This window comes from Pavona decussata, unplaced genomic scaffold, assembly GCF_977016875.1.
Source record: "Pavona decussata unplaced genomic scaffold, jaPavDecu1.1 SCAFFOLD_324, whole genome shotgun sequence".
NCBI lineage: Eukaryota > Metazoa > Cnidaria > Anthozoa > Scleractinia > Agariciidae > Pavona > Pavona decussata.
In genome coordinates this window covers 1,090,001-1,098,327 of record NW_028145713.1, presented here as the reverse complement: position 1 = coordinate 1,098,327, position 8,327 = coordinate 1,090,001, and the positions used below count along the sequence as shown (strand labels likewise).

At 39.8% G+C, this 8,327-nt stretch overlaps 1 protein-coding gene across 1 annotated transcript; it reads left to right on the top strand.

Moving 5' to 3' along the window:
• The first annotated feature begins 512 nt into the window (after positions 1–512).
• On the top strand, positions 513–8,124 carry LOC146453710 (uncharacterized). Its single transcript, XM_085096365.1, has 5 exons — positions 513–937; positions 2,934–3,175; positions 4,254–4,389; positions 4,763–4,905; positions 5,858–8,124. Exon 5 carries the CDS (start codon positions 5,900–5,902, stop codon positions 6,713–6,715), a length of 816 nt encoding a protein of 271 aa, XP_084952491.1. The 5' UTR covers positions 513–937; positions 2,934–3,175; positions 4,254–4,389; positions 4,763–4,905; positions 5,858–5,899; the 3' UTR covers positions 6,716–8,124.
• Positions 8,125–8,327: the final 203 nt, after the last annotated feature.

Here is an 8,327-nt window from a genome sequence, read left to right as displayed (position 1 = left end):
ATCTTAAGGAAGTGGTCAAAACTTCTATACTCGCACAGGACCCACCAAACCCCAAAATAGATGGTGGCCTCTGCCTGCACCCTCCTTCCTCAACCTCAAGAGATGGTGTCCTTTTGCATAGTCACCCCTCTATCCAGCAGTAAAAAATGACAGTGAGATTCAAACCTCACTTTTCTTGTTTATCTAGCAATGCTGACTCTTGCTAGCTGAATATTTCTGTGTCAACTCAAATTTCAAAGCCAATAAAATTTTGTCGGTAATGTTCACGAGAAAGGCGGTGTCTTCGATAACACCCCTACCCCAGACAAGCTGGGTCCTCAGTTCCCTGTCTTTAGGTGCATACATGATAACTAAGTAACCAAACCCTACAAAGGGCCAAAATATTTAATTTACCAATAAAAAAAGTTACGCCGCAAGGTCAATTGATGTTGCCTTACTGCGGAGAGAAAATCCTTAAAAGAAGTGTTTCAAGTGCTGCAGTGGATATAGGTTTGGGATTCAAACTTGACTTCCGGATCCGTGTTAGGAGGTGTGTAAGTCTGGTGCCCGCTTGACAAGGTCTTGTAAACGCGCCGGCTTTGAGCAACAGTTTTTAAGTCTTTTTGGCTCTTTAGCTGGCTTGTATTTTAGTTCAAAGCGACTCTCAAGGCAATGTCTTTGCTATTCACAGCCCTGTTGTTCCTATTCTTGACAGAATTGTCCGCGGTGAGTATTCGTATCGTTCGAGAGAGACGAAATCCCGATGATGACATCTTCCTGCAGAGAGACACTGCTGACTGTCCTAGGAGCGGTTTAAGCTTCAGTCCTTTATGCGGCAAGTACAATGCTGCCTTAATCGGAGGCTGCTGGTGTCAGTGCAGCAGGCCGTCTGGCAACTATACTTTTTTTGAGCCGAACAATACATGCGTTAAAGCCAGCCTCGCCCGTCAGAAGGCAGGTAAGTTGATAAGCATCTAAGCTCTAAATAATAATAATAATAATAATAATAATAATAATAATAATAATAATAATAATAATAATAATAATAATAATGATGATAATAATAATAATAATAATAATAATAATAATAGTAATAATAATAATAATAATAATAATAATAACTTTATTTAAGTCTCAAATCTGGATGCCGAGCACAAGCCCTACTAATTGGGGAGACTAACAAAAAATGTAAAGTGAAATCTATTCAACTAAGATTAAGTAAAGTTAAGAAAACCTAATAATTAATTATCATTAATTAACACCTAAAAAATTATTTATTTGACAATTAACTAGATAGATAGAACAGCAAGAACAACGCATACATCCGTCGTCCAACAGAGAGCTGACGTCAAACTTATTATTTGATGGTTATAATGACCATGATGTAGTATAATTGATTTATCTTGGTAGTATGTATGGTTTATCTTTCTGTCTGTCTGTCTCTCTATCTATCTATGTATCTACGGGAAAAGCAGATCTTAGCGATAGCAAGTACTTTTGAAATCTAGAAGGACAGCTAGTTTGTATCCATGCATTTGTCATCGATGATTAAGCTTCAATATGGAAAATAAACGTCATGCATTGCCATCCGTATTTTTAACCTTTTAGAAAAATGGGTGGCGACGTCAATATTATTCTTCATGAAAGAATTACATTTAGCCTATGAAGATGCCAGGTCATCGGATGTAATTGAGGAAGTCGATCAATGCTGAATAAAAAAATATTTATAACTTCATGAACGGCTGCCTGTGCACTTGTATTTAACGTTTTGTACATACCAACCAAGGTATCCTCTTTTAGATGTCGTTGAAGCCCGTTATAGCGTTAATTGTCAAGTTCAATAACCATTTGTAATGCAAGAGTCACATTATAGAGAAAACAGCTTACGCATGCGCACAGCGAAGTTACATGTTGCTTTCTTAATTCCTTTATTTAAAACCAATCCACAAAAACCCTAAATTCCTAAATACAATACTATTGTATAGCAATTGCAAATACAATAAAAGAGAAATATTCAAATATATGTCCATCATATTTAACCTGCCGTACCGCAGAGCTCTCCTCAACTTCCTAAAAGCTTAAATATGATGGCCACATATTTTAATATTCACCTCATATTACGTGCGTAATTTCTACTTGCAATTTACTGCAATACGACGGTAATTTTCAAAAACAGTGATTCATGCAACCAAAATTGCTTCATTAACCACAAACATTTCTTAAAATTCCTAACAACTTAGGTGATGAAATGTTTAGTACCCGATGATCTCGTATTTGGTAAATCACTAAAAAAAATCGCACACTGAAAGTTAACATCGTAAAGAATCCAAACCAATGAGAGTTTATCTCACCGACTGTTTATGTGCTGTGATAAAAGGTCTCCACTTCAATTATTTTTAATGTCAGCGAAATGACATTTCTGAAGTGAACAAACAATCTTTTATTGAACAAAAAGGTCTCTTACATGTTTGGGAAAACTAACTTTAAGAGTGAGATCTGAGCGGAAATTTTTGTCAGGCCACAATCAGCTAACACGGTAATATCCCGAGAACTTCCGCCTTTTTTCTTGCTTCCGGCCGTCATCGGAGTTGAAGCTTACAATGTTACATTGTCTGTTCAAAGCGTCTCCCTCCCTCCCCCACCCAAGCAAATGTTCATAGCCCTTGAAGCTCTAACAGTGATCAGCATCAAATTTCTCCTTGTAATATCAATTTTTATTTAAACCCTGGGGTCATGGGAACAATATAGGAAAATTTGTTCTTTGATATTTATGGGTTAAAGGGTTAAAAATGAAAAATTCAATCTGTGACGAAGAGCGCGCTAAATTGCTCAACTTAGAGATTGAGCCAAGGGGGAAGGGGAACAAGCGTACTTACAACTACTTTAGAGAGTCATTGTAGCTGCAATAGCTGATTTCAGTAAGCTTAATGAAGGTGACTTGTTTTTCTTTCCAGAATGTGATTTACTCTTCACTGGCGAGACATTTGACGGACATTTGGAGTTTTTTGCTACATCCTCGGATCAACAGAAAGTCATTGGCGTGCCCGTGAACCAGACCTGCAGCTTTTACTTTGGTGACAAACTTCATGCCCAGTACCTTGGCTGTGACGGAGCCTGGAACGAAATACCAACGCAAAGCGTGATTGACGGCATAGAGGTGACTCCTGGTTGGTCAAAAAACTAGCTGCAGATTAGGGTAAGTCGAAGTTCAGAGTGTGAGAGCGATACGCCTGCGTAGCTAGCAAGCATTTCCAGCGAGCGAAAAGCTAGTTTTCGGTTTCCGGCCGCGCGAGAAATAGAGCGAGCGCCTTTTTTTTTTTTGGGGGGGGGGGGGGGGGTGGAGGGGTGGGGGGACGCTCCCCCTATTTCTCACGTGGCCAGAAACCGGAAAATAGCTTTTTGCTCGCTGGAAACGCTTGCTACGCAGTCTAGAGAACGATTAAAGGAATGGATTCGTTTTTTGCCTGAATGTCAACAAGCATATCCTCCTCACAATTCTCCAAGGATTACTTATGATACTATTTGAGAGAGTTTGTGAGAGTTTTTATTGGTGTACGTGAACATGTCCTTTATTGTACATGTTATGACGTGTATGTTTGATTAGGCTTGATATCATGACAAGAAGTTAGATGCTTTTCTCTATTGGGGCTTTAAGGGTAATTTCGTGCTAGTCATGAAAAACGCAGGTTCTGTAAATGACATTTCAGTCTACTTTAATTTTAAACACCAAATTCAACTCCTCACAACTCATGAAGAGATTCCTACTGTTACTGCTGGACTTCGCGTTTCTCAGCTGGGCTCCCTGCGCAGACAATTTAGTTTCGAACATGCGCATAGGTGGCCTTTAATGTAGACCCGGCGAGGGCCACCGACATTTTACCGTTTTTCACGGTTTGTACGGCATTTAAGTTGACTTTAATGAATGCCCATCGGTGTAACTGGAATTGCGAGTTTGTCTTACGGTGCCTCGTGTCGAAATAAATGTTGAAATTTACAGCTAGTCTACATTCGCAGCTACACAGACTCTTCCGAGACTGATGAAATGAACTCTCATTTAATTACCAATACAATACAAAGCTATAGGGACAAAAATTAGACTGCATTTAAAGTATAAACAGATACGATAAATAAATAAATAAATAAATAAATAAATAAATAAATAAATAGATAAGTAACTGACCAAAAAACCTCGACTTATCGAAATTGCAGGAAAAAACGTTAACTACACCAATGATTTCTTTCTTTCTTTCTTTCTTTTTTGATTTCCCTCCCAGGTCAAAACTGGTGCTACTTTTCTCCAGAGTAACACTGGTCGCATATTTAGAGTTGCAGTGCAGTGTCGCCACCAAAGTGCAAACGTCCAGGCCAGGAGCTCGTGTGTTTTGTTCAAGATCGAAGGAAGGAGACATTGTAAGAACAGATAAGTGAGAATTTGACATATAACTATAAAGAAAACTCCTTACTTCTGATTGGGAGAGTGGCACGTATGATTTCAGACCAAATTGCACGACACGAAGTTCAATAACCATTATTAAACATACGTGTCGGTCTCCGACGTTTCTAGTATGTGTGTGTTCTTGTAGTTTGCTAATAGGTCAAGTCAGTCCAATTTGGGAGAGGAGTTTCACAAGACTACCTTTTCGTAAATCATTTAGCGTTTGATAAGACTCTTTATGAGCAAATTCGTTCCGCGTGCGTCTTCCAACACATGTTTTGTCATTTAATCCTTCTTTCGTTGAAAAGGCGAACTACATCGCGATTGCGCTTCCAATTTCATTTTAAGGCCTGGTATCTCAGCAGACGTCTGCAGTACCCTCAGCGACTTTACCTCCACCAAGTCCAGTGCCTACCCCCCTTCCACTGACGACCCCGACAGAGAAACCGACGACGGCCCCGTCTTCGGAAAATGAGACCGAGGTTTGCACGGTATGTATGCGATCAACTTAAAGACCTGGGGAATTAAAGAAATAAACAGACATTTGATTAACTTGGCACTTCCTTAGATCATTACATTGGCCACTGTTTCTTAATTTCTCAAGAGCCTTTGAGATTTGCTAAAGCATGGATCAAACCCCGGCAACTTTACTTTGGCCTGAACTTTTGATGCAATTTTATAGTTAGCCTATGAACAGGTTCCCAAGTAGGGTATGAGGTGAAAAGAAACATCGGCGAGCCGGGCGAACAGAGCGCGTGCTCAATTTTTGTCTTCACCCTACACCCCACTTGGGAGTCTGTTCACAGGATATTTTATAGTATATTGTACGATGCGGCCTTAAAGGGGAAGTGCCGTGGGGTTTTTGAGCTATTTCGTTAAAAATGGTGAAATAAGGCCTTCACTTAGCTACGAAATAGAGGAAAGAAATAAACTCAATTCTTGAAAGGAACAACTGGTGATTCGTTCCAGCGCATTTTGGAAGCCGAAATGCGAGAAATTGAAAATGTTAACCTCACAGTTTTCAAGTTTCAATCCATTCCAACGCCGTTTGTCTGTGGTCAAAGGCACTTGATCGACAGTTTTATTAAACTGGGGTGGTAATTTATAACAAAACTAGACAATTATGTTTTTTGTTTCTGTTGATAGACAAACATTTTTGGGCTTTGAAATGACATCAAATTCGCGTGATAATTCCGGGCCCTTTAAATCCGATGAGGCTTAGCCAGCCACGTGACTAATGACGTCACTATTTTACACAAAGCGAATCTTCAAATGGATCAGGAATGGTACTTCGATAGGTGAACTTGACGTAAATATATTCCCTTCTTTTTTCGAAGATTTATGGAATAAGGATTTATTACAACGGACTCTGAAGTGGACCGGCGAACTCTTCCATTTTTCTCCGACAATTGACTTGTTATCTTTTCTTTTATCGTCTCCCAGTGTGCTGACCTTCTATCATTTAAAGAGAAACATTGCACCAACATGACTTCAGGAATGGTTCGCTCCATAACTGATGACGGTCGCAACGTTTTAGAAGTCTGCTCAAAGATGCAGTGGAAGCCGTATTTTCCTCAATGCCAGCCCCTAAAGGGTTGCCATAACAACACTGTACCTGGTCTGGTCGGACATTGGCGGATGGATGAGCAAAATGGAAACGAGGTCGCAGATGACTCAGGTTACGAGAACCACGGCTGGTCCAATAGCGCGGTACCTAAGCTGTCCAAGTTCTCACGTGGGCGCTTCTTTGATTCCGCTGGAAAGATAACATTTCCAAACACCGCCAATTTGAATTTTGGCAATTCAAGCTTCAGCGTGACTGGATGGGCCAAGATTTTGGATGTGAAGTACCCATTGACTACTTTTGCTGTTAAGAAAGGGTTTGGTTGTTATTTTGGCTCAGGCCAACCGGGAAGTTTACCAGGTTGGGAAATTGGGCGCGGTTACCGAGCTAATGGTCTTCACTTGTGCATTCGGGTCAGTGAGAACACAATGGTATCCGAGGTGATTGTGTTTGATAACGGCTACCAATCGGCCCAGCTGCTTGGACAATGGGTCCACTACGCGGTTGTGTTCGATCGCGAACAGCAAAAGAAAGCTTTTGTTTACGTCAACAGCATAAAGCAGTCAAATACCATGGACATCTCAGCAGTGCAAGGTGACTTAGTTAACAATAGACCTCTCGAGTTGGGCTCTCTGTATGAATGGAAAATCAAGGGGACCCTAGACGAATATCGCGTCTACAACACCGCCCTGGATGAGCATCAGGTTGCGTCCATCTTCAACAACCACCTTGTGTAAGAAAAACTGAAAAGTCTGAATGGAATTTCAGGGGGGAAAGGAGACGACTAAGGTTGCGTTCGATTGACCGTATTCCGGAATAAGAATAAGCGGAATAGCTGTTAGATTTCTCTTTTTAGGTAAATTTAGGAAGGAATTTCTGCAAACTTTCGCTGACACAAAGAGCGATTTTGTACTCCAAAAACCACTTTTGAGGGATTTATGGCTTGTATGTATTCCTATTCCGGTCAATCAACAATCAAACGCACCTTAAGTAGTTAAAATGGCGAGATCTTTCTCTAGGAATTTAAAATAGTTCTTTCAGTAATACATCCGCATGCAAGGATTTTTTTCAGAGCTAGTGGCATTTTTTTATTCTAGTTGACTTCTTCAAAACGGCAGAAGTAAAAGAAAATATGGATGCTTTGTGTACAAGTCCCTCTCTTTGTCTGTCTCTCGCTCGTCTACACCTCACGAATGCCAATTGTTTTGTTTGTCAACCTTCCACAATATGTTTGTATAATGGTCACTTAGCCATGTTAGCCGCAATTGAAATAGGGATTTGAATGATTTTTTTAACCACTTTGGTGCAGTCACGTCTCTTGTAGCAAATATTGAAAATGTTGATTTTTTTTTTATTTCAGACAGTTACAGCTGTTTGTATGAACGTGTTTTAAACAAAAAATAATTCAATAATTTTCCAAGAAGAAGTTGGCTTCGAAATAAACCACTGAATTCTGAATAATTCGTAGATAACAGTAGAGCTTCTGATGGAGTTTCCGAACTACATCTCTCAGCCTCGCCCGACAAATTAAACATTAGCTTCACTGGCAGCTACTTTTGGCTTGGTAAATTTAATTTTACGTTAACCTATTCTATCTTAATTAATTGAAATAACTATAGTTGGATCTATAGATCTGGCTCCATACTGAATGCCAGTTTGATTTTTTTCTCCAAATCCAGTTAGATTTTAGACATGATAAAATGAAATAATAATTCAACAATAACTTGGCAAAACTGAGCGTAATTATTTTACATGCACATGCATGCTTAAAATTCATAGCAATTTTTCACAACTCGACCAAGTCTCATATTTTTTTATTGCGTTTATCAAATGGTGTTAAGACTTACTTTTTTATAGGACAACGAGTGATGCGGTTTTGGAATTAGTTTAAGCTATTTGGGACGGTCTCATGATATCTCTCCCTGTTGTGGGATCCAGTTTTCTTTCAAAAGACGTCAAGTGCTGACGTTTCGAGCGTTATAAACCTTCGTTAGTGCGACTGACGATGGCCGAATACTGGAAACGTCAGCTCTCGAATTTTTTTCAAGCTGGCCAATTTACCTTAAGTCATCAACTCTGGACTGAGTAGATTTTCAAAATGGCGGGGGTGCGGCAGCTGTTGAATTGGATGGAAACAGGCATAATATGCAGAAGGAGGAAGGGTGGGGGGGGGGGGGGCGGGGCGGAGGGGAATCAAAGATAGGTAGACAGATCATACGGTATGATGATAAGTTTATTCAAGTGCTAATAAAATTCAGCTTTCTTCTAGAAACAACTCTGCTAGAGGCTTGAAACTCTATCTTTCTCATTGCTTATGGTTCGTTTGAACAGTAGCACACCAGTTGTACG

Coding starts and splice junctions, on each gene's coding strand:
- LOC146453710 (XM_085096365.1), top strand. CDS start 5,900: ATGACTTCAGGAATGGTTCGCTCCATAACTGATGACGGTCGCAACGTT.